The 21684-nt window shown below is 41.9% G+C and overlaps 1 protein-coding gene across 4 annotated transcripts; it reads left to right on the plus strand.

Annotated features, from left to right (window-relative positions):
• Positions 1–3455: 3455 nt before the first annotated feature.
• Positions 3456–21484, plus strand: CDC23 (cell division cycle 23). Of its 4 annotated transcripts, none has more exons than XM_006086535.3 (16): positions 3456–3621; positions 3709–3781; positions 5951–6088; positions 6848–6890; positions 7625–7730; positions 7833–7965; positions 11491–11668; positions 11749–11846; positions 11991–12072; positions 17728–17881; positions 18002–18121; positions 18718–18793; positions 19122–19183; positions 20023–20101; positions 20182–20301; positions 20499–21484. In XM_006086535.3, the coding sequence occupies exons 1-16, from the start codon at positions 3461–3463 to the stop codon at positions 20667–20669; spliced, it is 1794 nt and encodes a 597-aa protein (XP_006086597.1). In that variant the 5' UTR covers positions 3456–3460; the 3' UTR covers positions 20670–21484. The 4 variants fall into 4 exon arrangements, with proteins under 4 accessions (XP_006086597.1, XP_023607889.1, XP_023607890.1 ...); XM_023752121.1 differs by having other exon boundaries at positions 3468–3621; positions 3709–3810; XM_023752122.1 differs by lacking the exon at positions 3709–3781 and having other exon boundaries at positions 3497–3621.
• Positions 21485–21684: the final 200 nt, after the last annotated feature.

Below are 21684 nucleotides of genomic sequence, written 5' to 3' on the forward strand. Positions count from 1 at the left end.
GTGACAGTAGGTGGCCCCTGCTATGGCAGTGGGTAGGCACGTGGGCCTTGAAGTCTGGCAGACCTTGGTTCAAGTCCCATGCTTTACCTGCTTCTTTGGGTGACCTTTAGCAAGGCATTAAAATTCTCAAAGCTTCAATTTCTTTCCCTGTAAAATGGAATTGATAATAGTATTTTGTTGCAAGCATGCACATAAAACACTTAGCCTAATACCTGGACTTGAATTAATGTTAAAAAATGGTATTAGTAATAAAACTGGGTTAACAGCAAACACCTGTCAGAAACACCGGTTGTACAGACCCTTGTACAACACAGGACTTAGGGGCACCTACCCACCATGAAATAAAAAATTAGGTCACCTGTTTGCACATGTATTCCCAACTGCAGATCAAAAATATGTGTATCTTGATCTGGGTGATTGTTATATGAGTATGTGCATATGTAACAAAATCACTTAAGATCAGTGTGCTTTTCGCATTTTATTGTATGCATCTTGTACCTCAACCAAAATTCAAGTACAAGAAAAGCAAAAGGCCGGTGTGGCTGTTTGTTGGAGCGTTGTCTCACATGTCAAAAGGTGGCGGGTTTTATTCCACATTGGGGCTTGAGTGGGAGGCAGCCGATTGATGTTTCTTCTGTCTCTGTCTCTGCCTGTTTGTCTCTCTGTCTGTCTCTCTGTCTCCCTTCCTCTCTCTAAAATCAATTAAAAAAACAAAACAAAACAAAAGGAAGCTCTTGTGAGTCAAGGTTAGTAAAGTGAAAGGATTCGATTAAAAAAGAAGCTTGCAGCCTAAGTAGGGAAAAATGTATTATTGAGATATGTCAGGCAGTTAATTAATAAAAATATATGGGGTCCCCCTTCCCTATTTTGTAACGTTTGTCCTATTTGTCAGTTTTCTTAAATGTGTCATTTGTATGACTTCTTTTATTATTCTAAGTAAATATTCACTTTAGTAGTTAAAAAATATTAACTCCCTCCTGCCCCCCTTTGGTAGGGACTAGAGCAGTGCAGGAAAGCAGGAGTTGCCAGGTTAGGTAAGGATGGAGCCACACCCAGCTTGGAATCATGGGTAGCCTGGTGTGGGGTCCTGTGGCTGTCCTGGGGGAAGTCACCATTCTTGCCTACCCAGTGGGAAGCCTGCTGCAATGAGGCTCGGCCTGTTACCCCTGCAGTGGAAGCCCTTCTGGAACATCTTCCTGAGATAAAGAGGCTGAGCAACACAATGATGTCAGCCTGATCAATTATCCTGCTTCCTAACAGTTCTCAACAGTGACCTTGGAGGTGAGGCATCCTTAGGGGGACCTTATTGAGTAACAGGGATGAAGGACACTGAGAAGGGGGGGTACCGAGGCTGCAAGCCCCTGATGAGCAGGGCTGGTAGGGAGGTCTCCCATTACATCCTGGGGCTATTACCTTGGGGAGATGGAATTGGACAAGCCTGCCTTTCCATTATGCAAAGAAAGGGCTTTTCAAGTAAATTTCCATTTAAGTATGAGCTTAGATCAGTAAAGATGGGGCCATAATAGCTTAGATGGTCATCACAGCTATTAAAAACACATTTTTCCCCAGTGCTCAGGCTGCTTATCATCTTCATATTCTTCATCCCCAGAAGACTATGACTCAACCTTTCCCAAGCTGCGGGGAGGCAGGTTAATGTCCATCTGTATTTTCAACTTTTTAATTCTGCCCACATCCTAGCACATGGGTCTACACTGGCAGTTGGACATTCCTCTCCCAATCTGGGACCCCTCGCTCCTTACGGCTCCTTACTGCTTGGCTCGCTGCTCCTTGGAGCACTGCTGTTGAGGCAGGAGAGGCTTCCGCCACCACCACTATGCTTGCTAGCCATGAGCCAGACTTCCAGCTGAGCTGAGTGGTGCTCCGGCTGTGGGAGCCCACTGACCACCAGGGAGCAGCTCCTGTGTTGAGCATCTGCCCCCTGGTGGTCAGTGCACGTCATAGTGACTGGTCTTTCTGCCTTAACGGTGGCTGGGCTTTTACTAGTATATACAAATAACCCCCACCTCATAGAATAATCTTAAGAATGTATGTTTCAAATTCACATTTGCTCTCTCCCTTTTTCTTTGTGACCCTCTTAGCTTTTCCTACTCATCAGGTGAGGGGGGCTAGTTTCCTTGTTTTAAGGCTCTTCCCACAACTACCAAGCATTGGAAATTGAGCTTTCAGGGCAGGTGGCCCTCAAAGTACACCCCCCATTCTACATAGACCACTGCCCCAACACCATTACTGGCCCAAACTAGTGGTTCTCAAATAGGGATGATTTTGCCCCTCCTTCCCCAGGCATTTGGCAATGTCTGAGACATTTTCGGTTGTCACAGCTTAGGGGAGGAGCATGCTACCAATATCTAGGGTAGAGGCCAGGGATACTAAACATCTCACAATGGCACAGGACGGCCCTCCCCCATTCCCAACAAAGAACCAGTTCAAAATGTCAAGAATGCCAAAACCCTGCTGGGAAACGGACTGTCTTTCAGTCCTCGCTGGGTTTATTTGTAATAACTTCTTCCTGTCAGTCCTCGCCCTTCTTTGGCCTCCAGTGTTGGGATGGTCACAGTTCTCCCATCTGCGGACCACATGGCTTTTAAGCAACCGCTCTTCTTCTCGAGCGGTTTGAAGCGTGGGGAGGGAGGGGATGGCTCCATCTGTTGGCCAGAGCAGGGATCACAACACAACCACACATAAAATCGCTGAAAACACCCAGCTCCTTAAATGCTTGAATTCCTTTTACAAACATTCCTGCGAAATAAGCAGTCTGCTCCCCTCCAGTGACAGGTCACGACGTTTTGGGTTGATGGGGAGCAGTTCTTACCTCTGGAGCAGACGGAGGCAGCTGCAGCTCGACTAGAGGCAACGCAAGAAAGAAGGCCGGACTTGGGGCATTGAGTCTAAACAACCAGCAGCATGGCGAGGTAGGAAAGACAACATGTCACCCCGGAGTTTTGCAAGGGATTGTATTCATCGAGTAGGGGGGTGGTGGCAAAGATGTAAGTTGTTCTGCAAGGATTCGTTAGACACCTGCATCACTTTGGTTCATCATGGCACAGGATCCGCTCACAAACTACACTCTTTTCACCTTTAGTCCAATCACATCATCCCAAAGGTGCAGGGCACGCCCTCTTCTGCCCTCTTTCTGGTTCCTATTCCCACCTCCCGTTTTCCAGTCCACCTTTCCCAGTCCCTTCTTCCTCTCAGCCACGCCCAGAGATCGTGGCTTCCCCACCTCCCTGTCCTGCTTCTAATTTTCCCGCCCCAGTAGCTCTTGGCCAATCGGGGAAGTAATGGTCTCCTCTTTCCCGGCCTCTCGGTGACGTTGTGAGAAGTGAGAGCTCTGATTGGTTGTCCCGGAGCAAGAGCGCACCAATCACAGGCAAACTTTTTTGGTGCCGGAGCGCAGCTAGCATCGTCGCTGCTGATTGGCTGGAGCGGCTGAGACAGAAAGATGGCTGCGAGCCCCTCGGTAGTCCCGGTGGCCCTGACCGCTCCGGGGGTACCCATCTTGTCAGCTAGTGGCGATTTCTCAAACTTGCGGGAAATTAAAAAGCAGCTGCTACTTATCGCTGGCCTTACCCGAGAGCGGGGCCTACTGCACAGCAGCAAATGGTGAGATGCCGGGGTGGGGCGGGACCGGGCTTGGGTCCTTGGCCTTGGGGGGCTGGTGGAGCTGATTGAGTTTGCGGGGTGTTCTAGGTCCGCGGAGTTGGCCTTCTCCCTCCCGGCGTTGCCTCTAGTCGAGCTGCAGCCGCCTCCGCCTATGACAGAGGTAAGGACTGCTCCCCATCGACCCCAGAGGTAATGACTTGTCGCCGGAGGAAGCCGACTGCTTACTTCGCAGGGATGTTTGTAAAAGGAATGCGAGCATTTCAAGAGCTGGGCGTTTTAAGCGCTTTTTGTCTGTGTGGTTGTGTTGAGCTAGGAAAGATCCGGTGGTGCGTTTACTTAAGCTGGAGAGAATAAGCAAACAATCCTCGCTTAAGATTTCAGCCCTTTAGCTTTTGTAGCCCAGCCTAGACAATGAGCCAGAATCGGAGGTTTTTACAACAGTGCGGAACTGGCTTTGGATCCGCACAGCTCTGGGTTCAGGTCTCAGCCACACTAGGGACCATCGGCAATTTAACCTCCTGAACCCGTTTCCTCATCTGTGAAATGCGGATAATGGTATTTACTTTATGGGGATATTGAGGGAATTAAAGGAGATGTGGCCCTAACTGGTTTGGCTCAGTGGACAGAGCGTCGGCCTGTGGACTGAAGGGTCCCGGGTTCGATTCCAGTCAAGGGCACATGCCCAGGTTGTGGGCTCCATCCCCAGTACAGGGTGTGCAGGAGGCAGCCAATCAATGATTCTCTCTCATCATTGATGTTTCTATCTTTCTTTCCTCCTCCCTTCCTCTCTGAAATAAATAAAAATATATTTAAAAAAATAAAAGAGATGTGAATATATTTTATGTCACCTATAGTACATGTGTTTACATAGACTATGTAGCCTGAATGCTTTTCATCACAATCCGTTTTGTTACTTGATTCCTCCCTCCCTTTAAACACAATGAATATTTTTTACTCTGAAAGGTATAATGCAGCCTGGCTGGTGTGGTGCAGTTGGTTGAGTGCCCTCCGGTGCACTGAAAGGTCGCTGGTCCATTCCCGGCCGGGTGGGTACATGCCCAGGTCACAGGCTTGATTCCCTGGTCCGGTGGTGCTTGTGGGAGGCAGCAGATCTCTGTTTCTCTTCTTTTCCCTCTCCCTCTTCTTCTTCCTCTCCCTCCTTCCCTCTCTCTTCCTACCTTTCTCTCTAAAATAAATAAAAACATATTTTTAAAAAGGTGTAATGTAGGTTGAGAGGGGGCAGGGGAAGAAATAAGCAAATGGTAAGTGGATATGAAGAGGGCCACCAGAATCCTAAGCTGAAGAGCCACATGTAAGACACGTTCGTTCATCCAGTGAAGAAAACACTGAGTATGTTTTGGTTCCTGTTTTGTGCTGGTAATATTTGGGGCAAGAAGGATGAGGAGAATGAAATTATTAAAATTTTAATCAACTTATCCCTAGAGTTTGGGATGTGGATTATATGTGTTTAACCTAAATATGCATTATTTCATTTTTTCACATAGAGAATTATAGCTGTATTGTAGTTTTTTGCACTACTAATATGTCAAAATGTTCTTGAAGTACAAAAAGTATAAGTAACTGCAGTATATTGCATTTATGTAGAAATTTAAAAGCCTGGGGAAGGAAGGGAATGCCAAATATTAATGCCAGACATTTTCCACGACTTTCTCTTTCACCTTTTCCCTCATGTCAAATCTATATTATTGGCTCCATTTACAGATGAAGAAGTGAATACTCAGAGAAGCTAAGTAACTTTCCTACTGATGTCATGAAGTCAGAAAATCAAAGAGTTAGAATTTGAATATAGGTCCTTAGTACTAAAGCCTATACAACTTCCACATTTGCAGAAACAATACAAGTTTCTGAGTGTGTTGGTTTAATATTTTACAAATTTTTATTTTTTCCTCTAACTTTAAAAAAGTTGTATTTTTATTGATTTCAGAGAGGAAGGGAGAGGGAGAGAGAGCGATAGAAACATCAATGATGTGAGAAGGATGCACTGAAAGGTCGCTGGTTGATTCCCGGTCTGGGTGGGTACATGCCCAGGTTATAGACCCCCCCCTCCCCCCCCCCCACATCATGTGCCCTGACTGGGAACCGAACCGGGATCTCCTGGTTCATAGGTCGATGCTCGACCACCAAGCCACTGTAGCTGGGCTCCCATAACTTTTTATTTTGAAGAAAAAGTTATCTGACTTTACTTCATTATATATATGGTTTTGGGAGGAGGAAAAGGAGAGAAAAATTATTTCTTCTTACATCTTAAAATTGGATTTGAACTTTTTTGTCTTACTCCCAACCATTTACAAAAATTTGTCTCTTCTAGGAAGATGCCCAGGATATGGATGCTTACACCCTGGCCAAAGCCTACTTTGATGTTAAAGAGTACGATCGGGCAGCACATTTCCTGCATGGTTGCAATAGCAAGAAAGCCTATTTCCTGTACATGTATTCTAGATACCTGGTGAGGGCCATTTGAACCAAGTGGAAAAAGTTAAACCTTTTAAATAGCATAGCAATAACCTATTTGGTGAATGTACTTTATAAATGTTTGACAATAAAGAAGTCATAAAGTTAAAAAAGTAATGCTATGAAAGAAAATATTTTAAAAACTGATAATATTCATTATTGACAAAGGTGCGAGGCAGTAGACTCCCCCCCACGCCCCTATTTGAAGTCAGTTTGGGTAGATTATGTTAATTTGAAATACTATGACCAAGCAATTCTACTTTAAGTAACTTTAAATACCTCTGTTCATTGAAATATTTTTTTGTAATACCCCCAAAATGTGAACAACTTAAATATCCATTAGTCAAGAAATTCATTGTTAATTCTTGCCTGAAGTATTTTTTACTATGATGTTGCAAAATGATGATTTTCCCCTCTAGCACTCTCCACATTTACTGCTCCTCATTTGGCATTCTGTTCTAAGCAAGAGCCTTTCCTTCTCTTTCCACTTATCTATTTACCTAGTATGGACTTAAGGATTCTTTTATTTTTAATTATTTATATAATTCATTACAGTACTTCATTATTTGGTGCTCAAATTATTCCAGATTTGACCAATGGGAGCCCCTGAATAGTTACTTAAAATTAGTGACCAATACATAGTAGATGCCATTTTGGTTGGTTTGGGGCCCTTTAGGTAGAATCAGGCTGCTAGTTTTAGAACAGGTTCAGAATAAACTGGTCAAAAGACCTATGTGTGGATTTTCTCTTACAGTCTGGAGAAAAGAAGAAGGATGATGAAACAGTTGATAGCCTAGGTATGAATTTCTTTTTTTTACCTTTTAGATTAAAGCAGGGGTCGCACACACAAATGCCTATAGAAGCCAGGCAGGTAGGACAAATGTGTGAAGTGGTCCGAGGAGGGCTATTGGAAATTAGATGGCACAACTGGCTGATTGTCTCCCAGCTGCAGCTGAGGGCTGCTTTGTGGCCTGCTGTTGTCAAGGCTTTCTTCTCTGACTCTACTCCATTCCCTGCAACCTGAAGCTGGAAATTCAGATTTCTAGTTGAGGCTTCTGATTTTTAAATGTTGATACTAATTCAAAACTTTAAAAACCTGTGTGGGCCTAACAAAATATGACTGCAGACCAGTTATCAGTTGTTATTTTTTGGGGGAAAAAAGTTGTGTGCCGAAACCGGTTTGGCTCAGTGGCTAGAGCGTCGGCCTGTGGACTGAAAGGTCCTAGGTTCAATTCTGGTCAAGGGCATGTACCTGGGTTGCAGGCACATCTCCAGTAGGAGATGTGCAGGAGGCAGCTGATCGATGTTTCTCTCTCATCGATGTTTCTAACTCTCTATCTCTCTCCCTTCCTCTCTGTAAAAATTCAATAAAATATATTAAAAAAAAAAAAAAGTTGTGTAAGATATTGACCACTTGTGAGTGCTTGCTGGAAGTTTCAGGTGTAGCTGTTTGATGCCAAAAGGAATATTAGGTCTATAAAATGAAGACCAGCAGCTTTCTCTTAGATCAGAGACTTTGTTTCTTTTCTAGGCCCCCTGGAAAAAGGACAAGTAAAAAATGAGGCTCTTAGAGAATTGAGAGTGGAGCTCAGCAAAAAGCACCAAGCTCGGGAACTTGATGGTTTTGGCCTTTATCTGTAAGTGTTGGAGTAAGTTGGAACTTTCTATAACATACTCTCCTGAGCAGAAGAGAGCTGTTATAGAGCATTACCTTCTGTGATTGTTTCCTTCTTTCCTAGGTATGGTGTTGTGCTTCGAAAACTGGACTTGGTGAAAGAGGCCATTGATGTATTTGTGGAGGCTACTCATGTTTTACCTTTGCACTGGGGAGCCTGGCTAGAACTCTGTAACTTGATTACAGACAAAGAGATGGTAAGTTAAGATGAGCTATGTGGCCCTAGCTGGTTTTCTCAGTGGTTAGAGCAGCCGCGGGCAAACTACGGCCCGTGGGCCGGATCCGGCCCGTTTGAAATGAATAAAACTAAAAAAAAAAATGACCGTACCCTTTTATGTAATGATGTTTACTTTGAATTTATATTAGTTCACACAAACACTCCATCCATGCTTTTGTTCCGGCCCTCCGGTCCAGTTTAAGAACCCATTGTGGCCCTCGAGTCAAAAAGTTTGCCCATCCCTGGGTTAGAGTGTCACCTGCGATTGAAGGGTCCTGGGTTTGATTACCATCAAGGGCACATGCCCAGGTTGTGGGCTCAATTCCCAGTGGGGAGCGTGCAGGAGGCAGTCAGTCAATGATTCTCTCTCATCATTGATGTTTCTGTCTCTCTCCCTCTCCCTTCCTCTCAGAAATCAATAAAAAAATTTTTAAAAAGATGAGCTATGTGAAAAAGTCTGTGCTTCAAGTTTTATATAATTCTGCAGTAATGGGTTGGTGGAGAGAGGTTTGCTAAGCCTTTGATTATATAGCTAGCTCTTTGCTCCTTCTCTGGTCTCTTTCACTGCTGGGATTTCGCTCTTCAGGTCTTCATTTGAAAGACAAATGTCTAGCTCTTGTTTGGTAGTTGCTGTTGGATTTGCATCCAATTATATTAGGACTAGAGGCCCGATGCACGAAATTCGTGCAAGAGTAGGCCTTCTTTCCCCCGGCTGCTGGCACCGGCTTCCCTCTGGCACCCAGGACCTGGGCTTCCCTCTAGCTGCCGGCAGGCACCCGGGACTCAGGACCCGGGCTTCCCTCACAGCCCCTGCTTTCGTCTGGAAGGTCGTCTGATCTAATTAGCATATTATGCTTTTATTATTATAGACTAGAGGCCTGGTGCACAAAATTCGTGTATTGCGGGGGGGGGGGGTCCCTCGGCCTAGCTTGCACCCTCTCACAATCTGGGACCCCTCGGGGGATACTGACTACCGGCAGTAGGACATCCCTCTCGCAATCCAGGAACGCTGGCTCCTAACTGCTCTCCTGCCTGCCTGCCTGATTGCCCCTAACCACTCTGCCTGCCTGCCTGATCGCCCATAACCGCCTCTGCCTCAGCCCCTGCCATGGTGGCTTCATCTGGAATGATGTCTGGAGGCCATTTGGCTGTCCGGTCTAATTAGCATATTACACTTTTATTATTATAGATATCTTTTCATATTCATGTGTTCACATTCAAGTTTTACTGTAACTTATTTTATAGACTAAATGCTGTTACAGTTTCTCTCTTAATTTCAAAGATGCTATTATAGGAAAGGTTCCTCTGATATCAAGGATCATATTTATCCCAGCCGGTGTTGTTCAGTGGTTAACACCTATGTATGAACTAGGAGGTCATGGTTCGATTCCCCATCAAGGCACATGCTTGGGTTGGGGCTGTGTTCCCGGTGGGGGGCATGCAGTAGGCAGCCAATTGATGATTCTCTCTCATCATTGATGTTTCTCTCTCTCTCCCCCTTTCCCTTCCTCTCTGAAATCAATTAAAAATAGATATTTTAAAAAGGGATCATATTTAAAACATTTTAAGTCTCTGCTGAGCTCATAGGACTCTGAGAAGATACAGAGATTTGTTAATTAAGGAAATGTATATGAAATTGCTTTATAAACTGCAATCATTTTACTAGTCATTATTAGAGGATATTGTCTATACAGTTTATTTGCTGTTCTTCAGTAGTTAATGGAAATGACAACACATTTCTTTTTGTTTGCTCTGAAGAGCCAAAGTCTGGTTGGTTTCTGCTAATGATATATGCTACTAAGTCTGTGTCTGAAACCTTTGTTTACTTATATTCACCTATCTAACTGCCTACTAGACTTTCATTGAAAGTTTGTTTTATCTCTGAATTCATAATACACAAAAGTAGATTTTTCATCTTACCTACCAAATTCTCTCTCCCAACTTTTTTTTAAATATTAGTTTTTTTTTTATTTTTTAAAAATATATTTTTATTGATTTCAGAGAGGAAGGGAGAGGGAGAGAGAGATAGAAACATCAATGATAAGAGAGAACCATTGATCAGATGCCTCCTGCACACCCCTATAGGGGATTGAGCCTGCAACCCAGGTATGTGCCCTGACTGGGAATCAAACCATGACCTCCTGGTTCATAGGCTGACATTCAACCACAGGCCAGGCTCTTTCTCTCAACTTGATAGATTCTCATTAGCATCACTATTTCTCAAGACACCCAGTCTTAATGCCTCAGAATCATATTTGCCTCTTCCCTTTCTCTTATCTCCTTTATCTATTCAACCACTAGACATGCCATGGTTTCTTTTTGTATCCATCTCTTGCTTTTGGCTTCATTTGCCATCTTGTTTATTTCCAATTTGGATTTCTTATAAGTAATATATACTTTCTATCTAGCTTTCCCATCTTTACACTTCCTTTTCCAAGCCCTTCTGCATACGGTTTCCAAATTTATTCTCAAAACACCCGTGTCATCATGATTCTCTTGCATAAAAATTCAGTGGTTTCCTATTGCATACCATTTCCTATTGCACTATAGGAACCACCCTACCATTTCAGTCTTATTTTTCCACTTCGTCCCAGCACAAAGCTTCCCTTCAAACAACCTAGTTTCATCAACCTCTTCACCCACATTCATCATAACTGTTTTTCTTTTTTTTATGTTGTCCTTGCCTAGAATGTTCATTTTTTTCTCTTCCTCTCCCCTTTTTTCTATTCAAATCTACCCACCCTCCAAGACACCTCAAATCCTATTTATTCTTTTTTTTTTTTTAATATATTTTATTGATTTTTCACAGAGAGGAAGGGAGAGAGATAGAGAGCTAGAAACATCGATGAGAGAGAAACATCGACCAGCTGCCTCCTGCACATCTCCTACTGGGGATGTGCCCGCAACCCAGGTACATGCCCTTGACCGGAATCGAACCTGGGACCTTTCAGTCCTCAAGCCGACGCTCTATCCACTGAGCCAAACCGGTTTCGGCCCTATTTATTCTTTGAAGCCTTCCCGAACTGGGCCTTTCCTCCCCATTGTGCTTATAAATCCTATTACACTTGAAATGCCCTGTGTCCATTATTAGGTGCTATAATAAAATTTCCCATGATAAACACCTTTAGACAAGTGATTTTCAAGCTTTTTCATCTCATGGCACACATGAACTAATTACTAAAATTCTGTGGCACACTAAAAAATACAATTTTTGTCTATCTGACAAAAAAAAAATAGATATAATTTTGGGTCATTCATACCAGGCGGGTACTGTTGTGTTAACTCTTGTCACTTTTTTAATTTGACAGTCTAAGGGAAAAGGGGTCAGTGCCCCTGACTAAATAGTCAGGTGTTGCACGTTTTAAAAATTCTTTCGGCACAACACTGTGCCTCTTGTGGCACACTGGTTGAAAATCGCTGCTTTAGACAATAAAAATAGTTCCTTGATGTTCTTTTGGGAGAGGTGAAAATATATTAAGTGTGTTCCTCTCTCTCCTGCTGCCAGCTGAAGTTCCTGTCTTTGCCAGACACCTGGATGAAAGAGTTTTTTCTGGCTCATATATACACAGAATTGCAGTTGATAGAGGAGGCCCTGCAAAAGTATCAGAATCTCATTGATGTGGGCTTTTCTAAGAGCTCTTATATTGTTTCCCAAATTGCAGTTGCCTATCACAATATCAGAGGTAAGTGAACAAGGACAATGAAATTCTTCAAAACCTGAAAGTATCACTGTGTTGTTTTCTGAACTATGTTCTTTCTGCAGATATTGATAAAGCCCTCTCTATTTTTAATGAGCTAAGGAAACAAGACCCTTATAGGATTGAGAATATGGATACATTCTCCAACCTTCTTTATGTCAGGGTGAGCTGCTTCCTTTACTTGGACTTGATTAAGCTCTTTTGTGCTTTCATCTGGGTTGGATTGTCACCCAGTTGCATTAACTACAAGAAAAATAATTTAAGAGGTTCATTTTTCATGCTTAGACTGTCTTTTCTTTTCTTCCAGAGCATGAAATCTGAGTTGAGTTATCTGGCTCACAACCTCTGTGAGATTGATAAATATCGTGTAGAAACTTGCTGTGTAATTGGTAAGAATCATTATTCTTTTTCTTTTAAGATTTACTTTTATTGTAAATAATACAAGTATAAAAATAGCAACAGTATAAAAGTGTCAAAGGTAACAAAATTATATACAGTAGAATGTGAAAGCTCACTATAACCCCATCCCCAAGATTGTTTGGAGAACGTGACTCCAGAATATTTTTCTGTGTGAATACAAAAAATGTGTGTGTGCAAGTGTGTGTGTACAGTTTGTTTGTAAAAACTATATCATTATACACACTGCTTTGTAACTTCCTTTTTTTTAACTTAATATATCTTTTTCTTTTTTTATTGTAGTACATCTAGATTTTTTTTATTATTATTATTTTTTTAAAATATATTTTATTGATTTTTTTACAGAGAGGAAGGGAGAGAGATAGAGAGTCAGAAACATCGATGAGAGAGAAACATCGATCAGCCGCCTCCTGCACATCCCCCACTGGGGATGTGCCCGCAACCCAGGTACATGCCCTTGACCGGAATCGAACCTGGGACCTTTCAGTCCGCAGGCAGACGCTCTATCCACTGAGCCAAACCGGTTTCGGCGATTTTTATTATTTTTGATGGTGATCTAATATTTTATATAGATGTACCATCATTTTACTTAATATAAAAATTGCTTCAGGAAACATTTTTGTATGTGTACATTTATTTTTGCATGTTAATGCAATTATTTCTGTATAATAGATCAAAAGTGTATATATATATATTTTAAACTTTAGTACTACTAAAAAGTTTGTAAGGCCTTAGCTGGTGTGGCTCAGTTGGTTGGGTGTCATCCTGTGCATCAAGAGGTTGCTGGTTGGCCTAATTGGTTTGGCTCAGTGGAGAGCATCGGCCTGCGGACTGAAGAGTCCTGGGTTCGATTCCAGTCAAGGGCATGTACCTTGGTTGCAGGCACATCCCCAGGAGGCAGCTGATTGATGTTTCTCTCTCATCGATGTTTCTAACTCTCTATCCCTCTCCCTTCCTCTCTGTAAAAATTCAATAAAATATATTTAAGAAAAAAAAAAAGAGGTTGCTGGTTGGATTCCCAGTCAGGGCACATGCCCTGGTTGTGGGCTTTAACCCTAGTTGGGTGTATGCAGGAGGCAACTGATGGATGTTCTCTTTCTCTCTCTCCTTCTCTTAAAAAGAAAAATTTGTAAGAATTTCCAATCCTATGAAAAGAGATGAGAGTACCTGTTTCTCTGTATTGGGGTGTCTCAATCTTGGCATTTATGACACTTTGGGGTAACAATATTTTTGTGGAGGGCTGTCCTATGCATTGTAGGGTATTAGCAGTATCCGTAGCCTCTACCCACTGCTCCCTTCCCCTAGTTGTGCCGATAAAAAATATTTACAGGTGCCCTACTCAGTTCGGCACAGTGGATACAGCGTAGGTCTGCGGACTGAGGGGTCCCTGGTCTGATTCTGGTCAAGGGCATATGCCTGGGGTTGCAGGCTAGATCCCCAGTAGGAAGCGTGCAGGAGGCAGCCCATCAGTGATTCTCATTATTGATGTTTCTCTCTCTCTCTCCCTCTCCATTCCTCTCTGAAATAAATAAAAATATATTAAAAAAATATTTGCAGTATTGCCAAATAACCTCTTGGGTCAGAATCATCTCTGGTTATGAACCATGGTCCTATGTCAGTGATGGCGAACCTTTTGAGCTCAGCGTGTCAGCATTTTGAAAAACCCTAACTTAACTCTGGTGCCGTGTCACATATAGAAATTTTTTGATATTTGCAACCATAGTAAAACAAAGACTTATATTTTTGATATTTATTTTACATATTTAAATGCCATTTATTTATTTATTATAAATATATTTTATTGATTTTTTAGAGAGGAAGGGAGAGGGATAGAAAGTTAGAACATTGATGAGAGAGAAACATCCATCAGGTGCCTCCTGCACACTCCCTACTGGGGATGTGCCCGAAACCAAGGTACATGCCCTTGACCGGAATCGAGCCTGGGACCCTTGAGTCCGCAGGCTGACGCTCTATCCACTGAGCCAAACCGGTTAGGGCTATTTAAATGCCATTTAACAAAGAAAAATCAAAAAAATGAGTTCGCGTGTCACCTCTGACACACGTGTCATAGGTTTGCCATCACTGTCCTATGTACTTGGCCATACTAGTGTGGCCTGATAATCAGCTGACAAACAGATGAATGGCCACTCTTGGATAAAAGTAAGCTTGATTGGTTGTGGTTGAAAGTCTAAATTCCCTGGAGATGAAAGGGACATACCTGTCTCTGGGTCTTTGGTGACACTGCATCAAGATCATGCATTTGTACCTTTCTAGATCAGGATGTGTTAATAAACTGAGAGAATTTCAATTCATCAGTTATTCGGTGAATATTTCCAGCCCTTGAGGAAGTTGTAGTCTAGCATGGGAGATAAGCATTAAAAATATGTAATAAGTCCTATGGGAACATAGGTAAGAGTAGGAACGAATGATCCTTTCAGTATAGAACATTATGAATAAAGTATAAAGTCCATTAAGGTGAGGATGGAACTTCAGTTTATTCAGAAAACATCTTCAAGCATCTTCTACTCAGAGTGCCAGGCACTGTGCTTTGTATTGCATTACCTACCCTAATTGCCTATTTAGGAAGTCCAATAAGAAAACAGCTATAAAACAATGGGCTGAGTGTTATGATTGAGGTAAACATAGGGCCTGGCCAGTGTGGCGCAGTGGTTGAGCTCGGTCACGGTTCAATTCCCATTCAGGGCACATTCCCCGGGGGTTGCAGGTTCAATACCCGGTAAGGGGGTATGCAGAAGGCAGCTGATCGATAATTCTCTTTCATCATTGATATTCTTTCTCTCCCTTCCTCTCTCTGAAATCAACAAAAATTTATTTAAAAAGAAAGAAAGAGAGTACATAGGAAAGGCATCTAATTGAGTCTGAGATTAGGGAAGGTGATGCTTGAAGAATAGGCAGGAGTGAAAGAGTTCAGTAGGGGAGAAGGATTGACTTGGGAAGGGCATTGCAGTGCAGAGGCATTGAAGTGTGAAACAGACATTATGCTGGAAATAGTTCAGCATCCTGAAGCATGGTGTGGGAGGTGGGAATGTAAAAAAAGGGCCAGATCTTGAAGAGCCTTTTTTGTTTTGCTAAAAGTTTGGATTTTATTCTTAAGGCAGTGAGAGTCTTCTGAAGGATTTTAAGCCAGAGTAATAAAAGTGTTCAGATATTCTTTTTCAAATGATGACTGGAGACTGTGCTGAGAGGATTAGAAAAAGGGCAAGACTAGGGCCAGGGAGACCAGCCAGGAGGCTTTTGCAGTAATCCAGGATGATGAAAACATATGATGAGGAGATATTGGTGGAAGGAGTAGAGAGAGGATTTAGAAGATATTTAGGAAGTAGAACAAACAGGAATTGGTGACTGGGTAACCAGATTGCTAACAGTGCCTTCTTTTTTTTTTTTTTTTAAATCTAACTTAAAAAAAATTTTACTGATTTTTTACAGAGAGGAAGAGAGAGGGATAGAGTTATAAACATTGATGAGAGAGAAACATCAATTCAACTGCCTCCTGCACACTCCCTACTGGGGATGTGCCCACAACCAAGGTACATGCCCTTGACCGGAATCGAACTTGGGACCTTTCAGTCCACAGGCCGATGTTCTATCCATTGAGCCAAACCAGCTAGGCTGAACTTTTTCTTCCTCTCTCAGTATATCTGTAATGTCCAGCAAAGTTCCTGAGAGATGATCAATAAATGTTTGTTGAATTCAGTCCGCCTACATTAACATTTAAGAATAAGGAACATTAGATATGACAGAATATGCTTCAGCTTTCATATTATAGCAAATTCAGAGGAAGTGAAAGGAGAAAGAAGGATGGAGAGAAAAAAGAAACTAAAGACCTAGAGAGAATGCAACAACTTAAGAATAGAGTGATGGCCGAAACCGGTTTGGCTCAGTGGATAGAGCATCGGCCTGCAGACTGAAAGGTCCCAGGTTCGATTCCGGTCAAGGGCATGTATCTTGGTTGCGGGCACATCCCCAGTGGGAGATGTGCAGGAGGCAGTTGATCGATGTTTCTCTCTCATCGATGTTTCTAACTATCTCTCTCCCTCTCTGTAAAAAATCAATAAAATATATTATAAAAAAAAAAAAGAATAGAGTGATGACAGGAATCTCCTAGTTGTTTAGTCATTGCTTCTGCTTTTATGTCTTGATGTGAATTGATTGCTTCCTTCTGCATCTTTCCTGCAAAGGAAGAGTTTGGACTCTGGAAAGAAAAGTTAAGGTTTGGACTCTGGAACCCGACTGACTGTCCAAGTTTTCTTCTATGTAATTTATTGTTTCAGAGCTTATGTTTATGTCTTTGATTCATTTTTAATTAATGTTTGTACATGGGGACAAACTGTAATCTAGTTTCATTCTTTTGCATGTGGCTTTCCAGTTTTCCCAGCACCATTTATTGAGGAGGCTTTCTTTTCTCCATTGTATGTTTATGGCTTCTTTGTCAAACATTAATTGCCCATATACATGTGTTTTTATTTCTGGGCTCTCAATTCTGTTCCATTGGTCTGTGTGTCTGTTTTTCTGCCAATACCATGCTGTTTCTTTCTTCTTTTATTTTTTATTGTCATCTGAATATGTGTTTATTGATGTTAGAAAGAAAGGAAGGGGGCGGGCAGAGAGAGAAACATTGATCGAATGCATCCCTATTGGGGATTGAACTGGCAATCTGGCTATGTGCCCTGACCGGGTATCGAACTCACAATCTTTCAATCAACTGAGCCACACTGACCAAGGCTGACTTGCTGTTTTTTAAAATTTTTATTTTATTGATTTGATTTGAGAGAGACACAGAGAGAAAGCCATTGATCTGTTGTTCCACATATTTATGCATTCATTGGTGATTCTTATATTTGCCCTGACTGGGAATCAAACACACAACCTTGGTGTATCAGGACGATGCTCTAACCAACTGAGCTACCCAGCCAGGACTGACTTGCCTTTTTCAAGACCAATGATAATATAACTGCTTTGATTCCTGAGGGGGAGCGGAGCTCAGAGCTCTACCTTTTTCACCCTTGAGGTACCCTAGCAATATAGTTGGAAAAACCAAAATATAAAGCTTACTCTAAAAATGTCCTACCCTTTAAGAAAATATGTGGATAAATGCTATATCCAGATAAAATAAAATGAAGAAAAACTTGCAATGTTAGGGAACACTTTTTTTTTTAAGCCAGAATGTGTGATAAATGATATATATTTCCCAAGGGACCGATGATATTTCCCTTATGTACAATTTGGCTGTTCTACAAGGAATTTGGGGGAATGAGTTATGGTTTCATGTCCACTCTGTTGAATGCTATTTTAGTGGACTTTTATTTCTTATTTAATTTTTTGTTAATCCTTACCTGAGGATATTTTTCTTTTGATTTTTAGAGAGTGGAAGGGAGGGGGAGAGACAGAGAGAAACATTGATGTGAAAGACAAAGATTGATGTGAGAGAGGCACATTGATTGGTTGCCTCCCCCAGGGGCCCTGACTGGGCCAGGGATCCAGAATCGAACCCAGGAGCCTTTAGTCTGTGGGCTGATGCTCTGTCCTCTGAACAAAACCAGCTAGGGCAGTGAACTTCTATTTTTACCTTTCTAATTGTTCATATTTTTTGTTTGTTTTTCAATCAGGCAATTATTATAGTTTGCGTTCTCAGCATGAGAAAGCAGCCTTATATTTCCAAAGAGCCTTGAAATTGAATCCTCGGTATCTTGGGGCCTGGACACTAATGGGACATGAGTACATGGAAATGAAGAACACATCTGCTGCTATTCAGGCTTACAGGTGAGCTCCTAGTTGTGAGGTTAGGTAGAGCTGATTGCTGTGATGTTAGGAGCCTCTTTTGAGCCTGCAAGTTGCTAACTTTGATTCTGCTGTCTTACCAGTCTATCTTCCATTTCTTAGACATGCCATTGAGGTAAATAAGCGGGACTACAGAGCCTGGTATGGCCTTGGGCAGACCTATGAAATCCTTAAGATGCCATTTTACTGCCTTTATTATTATAGACGGGCCCATCAGCTTCGGTAAGTCTGGCCACTTGACAATGTGTTTGTTTTGGGGAGTGCTGACACTTTTCTTTCCCTTTTGATGGCTACTGAGTGACTAACTGGCGGGTAGTGTATAGAGCGTGGATATACTGGCCAAAGGGATGATTCATGTCCTGGATGGGAAGGAGCAAGATGGTGTGAGATTTCATCATGCTACTCAGAATGGTGTGCAATTTAAAACTTAAGAACTGTTTAGCCCTAGCCGGTTTGGCTCAGTGAATAGAGCATTGGCCTGCGGACTGAAGGGTCGCAGGTTCAATTCTGGCCAAGGGCATATGCCTGGGTTACGGGCTTGATCCCCAGTAGGGGGGCATGCAGGAGGCAGCCAATCGGTGATTCTCTCTCATCATTGATGTTTCTATTTCTCTATCCTTCTCCCTTCCTCTCTAAAATCAATAAAAATATATTTTTAAAAAAAGAACTTTATTTCTGGAATTGTCCATGTAATATTTTCGGACTGCAGTTGACTGTGGAAAGTGAAACCTCGAATAAGGGGGATCACTACAGTAGTGGTGGTGGTGGACTTTAGTTATCTGTAAGTCTTGGCTTACACTACTACTATTTTCTCTCAGGCCCAATGACTCTCGTATGCTGGTTGCTTTAGGAGAATGTTATGAGAAACTCAATCAACTTGTGGAAGCCAAAAAGGTATCTGAGATTGAGCCCTTGAGAATTGAGTGGTAATCTCCTGCTTGGAGGAAGGGTGGGGCTATCTGTGCTCTGTAACTTCTCTTCATTCTGGTGTCTCTCCATGTGGAAATCTGAATATTTAGAGGTACATAATGGGCCAAAAAGCAAAGCTTGGGTGACATCATCTGTGGGAATGTCAGTATGTAGCCTGGACCTATCAGATTTAGTAAAAATGCCTGCATCCTGCAAATCTGAAGTTCTGGGAGGCTTGCAGGACTTGAGCCTTTGTGTGATTAGTCATGGCACCTGGGCAATGGTCAAAGTGACAAGTTTATTTTTTTGACAGTGTTATTGGCGAGCTTACGCTGTGGGAGATGTGGAGAAAATGGCTCTGGTGAAACTTGCAAAGTGAGTGAAAGGAGTAAAACGCTATTGATATTTCTTTTGGCTTCTCTGGTATGGTGGGTGAGCCTTCTATCCATCATCCTACATGAATGTGGGATGTAGCAGCGTGTATGAATATTGATCTGAAAATTTAGACACTTCTCTTTAAAGAGGGAATTGCTTTCCTATTAGGCAAGGAACCAAGAATGAATTGAAAGGAATGAAATGAAATTTTTATGTCAGAGCAGTCTAGGAAAACTAAGTACTGATCTCCTAATAAGGACTAAGAAAATAAGGAATAACTCAGAAATAGTAGGCAAAGAGGTTCTTAAATACAATTTTATTCATGCCAGTTCTTTTTCTGGTTTATTAGGAAAAAACCTGAATTACTTGTTATCTTTTTAAAAAATCTTACTCTCTCCATTACCAGTAGCAGAGTAATGATTCTAAGCCAGTGATGGCGAACCTATGACACGCGTGTCAGAGGTGACACGCGCTCATTTTTTTGGTTGATTTTTCTTTGTTAAATGGCATTTAAGTATATAAAATAAATACCAAAAATATAAATCTATGGTTGCAAATATCAAAAAACTTCTTTATGTGACACGGCACCAGTGTTAAGATAGGGTTTTTCAAAATGCTGACATGCCGAGCTCAAAAGGTTAGCCATCACTTATCTAAGCTTTGATAAAACTTTGCATCTGGGCACTAATACTATTCTGGGTCCCAGTGTGCCATTTATGTAAAAATTTGTACTCGTCAATGTGTTGTCATTTTTTTGGTGTTAATCATGGGCTGTTACTATTTATCATTATTTAGGCTTTGAGATCTGATTTGTACTTAAAGACCAATTTCTTTTGTAGGCTTCATGAACAGTTGACTGAGTCAGAACAGGCTGCTCAATGTTACATCAAATATATCCAAGATATCTATACCTGTGGGGTATGTGTCCTGGACATGAGGACTGGGTTGCTGATCTTATTATTCTTATCACCTTAGTAATCTCTGCTTTCCTTATCTAGGAAATAGTGGAACACTTGGAGGAGAGCACAGCTTTCCGCTATCTGGCCCAGTACTATTTTAAGTGCAAACTGTGGGATGAAGCTTCAACTTGTGCCCAAAAGTGTTGTGCATTCAATGATGTGAGTATCAGTTATTTAATAGAGTTTGGATTTGGGGCTCGAACATATAATCTTTACCATGATCTGGGAGTAGAAAGTGGATAAGAAGGTTAAGTGGGAAGGCTACCTTGATTTGTGAAACTTACATGAGTATTTCAGAACCTGTTTTTGAGAATATCCTTGGACATATTTTGAAATAGTGCCTGACTTTGTTTCAGACCCGGGAAGAAGGTAAGGCCTTGCTCCGGCAAATCCTGCAGCTTCGGAACCAAGGAGAGACTCCTTCCGCTGAGATGCCTGCACCCTTTTTCCTACCTGCGTCACTGTCTGCTAACAATACTCCTACACGCAGAGTTTCTCCACTCAACCTGTCTTCAGTCACACCATAGTTGACTATTTTCAAGCTAGCACATTGCCAGACCGATGTTAAGCCTTACCTCCACGTAAAAAAATGGCCATGTCTGTTCTTCCAAGGACCTTAGCTCTTTTTGTGTGTACAGATGGAAACAGTTCCTTGGGGAGAGTTTATAGAATCACCTTCAGAGTAGACTGACAGAAGAATCCTGGCAGGAAACAGACACTGTCTTTTGCCAGTTAGAAGCACTTCTTCCTTATGTTCATAGTAGCTACAGAGCTTGGCCTTCTTCCCAGATTCTCCCCACCCCAACCCACCCCCAAACATCCTTGTACTAGCACTTTAGCACAGGCAAGGCTACAAGAACAGTTTTAATGCTGCTGGGAGTGGATGGTTTCCTGAGAAGTGAGGAAAGGAGAAAAGTTTGTGATTCGATCCTCTGCTGACAGTAGGGGCACTGGATACCCTAGCAAGGTTAGGGCACTGGGTAGACATGATCTTATTCTTGGATTTGCTGAGCATGACTGTTCTGTCAGAGATTAGGTTTAAATGGAGTAAAACTATACATTTGTTCTTATTCTAGGGAGACATTCTTCCAAAACATGGTTTGGAAGAGTCTCCTAGAATATTTCAAATTCGAAGAAACTTACTGGAGTTGAGTAGAAGGGGCAAACATAATCTCACGGAGCATGAAGGCCCCTACCAAGAGCAAAAGATGTCTAGTTATCTATATCCCCAACAAAAGCAAAGTAAGGAGACAGGATTACAGATAATCTCATGGCCATTTGGAGATAACTTTTTATAACTACAGACAAGAATAAACTCATTTCAAGCTGGTCTGTTTTAATATTTTTGATGTAATTGTCTTTTTTTCAGGCTAGACAAGGTAAAGGGAATCATTGTTAGTGTGCTCTTAGAGGGTTTCAGGCCTTTGCATGCATATTTAGTAGGAGGAATATGCTGTGGTTATTTATGTATGCTGCAATGAATTTGTACAGATGTTATGAATTATTCTGAGCTCAGGACTCAGCCTTCCTATTTCATGTTTC

This window comes from Myotis lucifugus, unplaced genomic scaffold (genome assembly GCF_000147115.1).
Source record: "Myotis lucifugus unplaced genomic scaffold, Myoluc2.0 scaffold_28, whole genome shotgun sequence".
Classification (NCBI taxonomy): Eukaryota; Metazoa; Chordata; class Mammalia; order Chiroptera; family Vespertilionidae; genus Myotis; species Myotis lucifugus.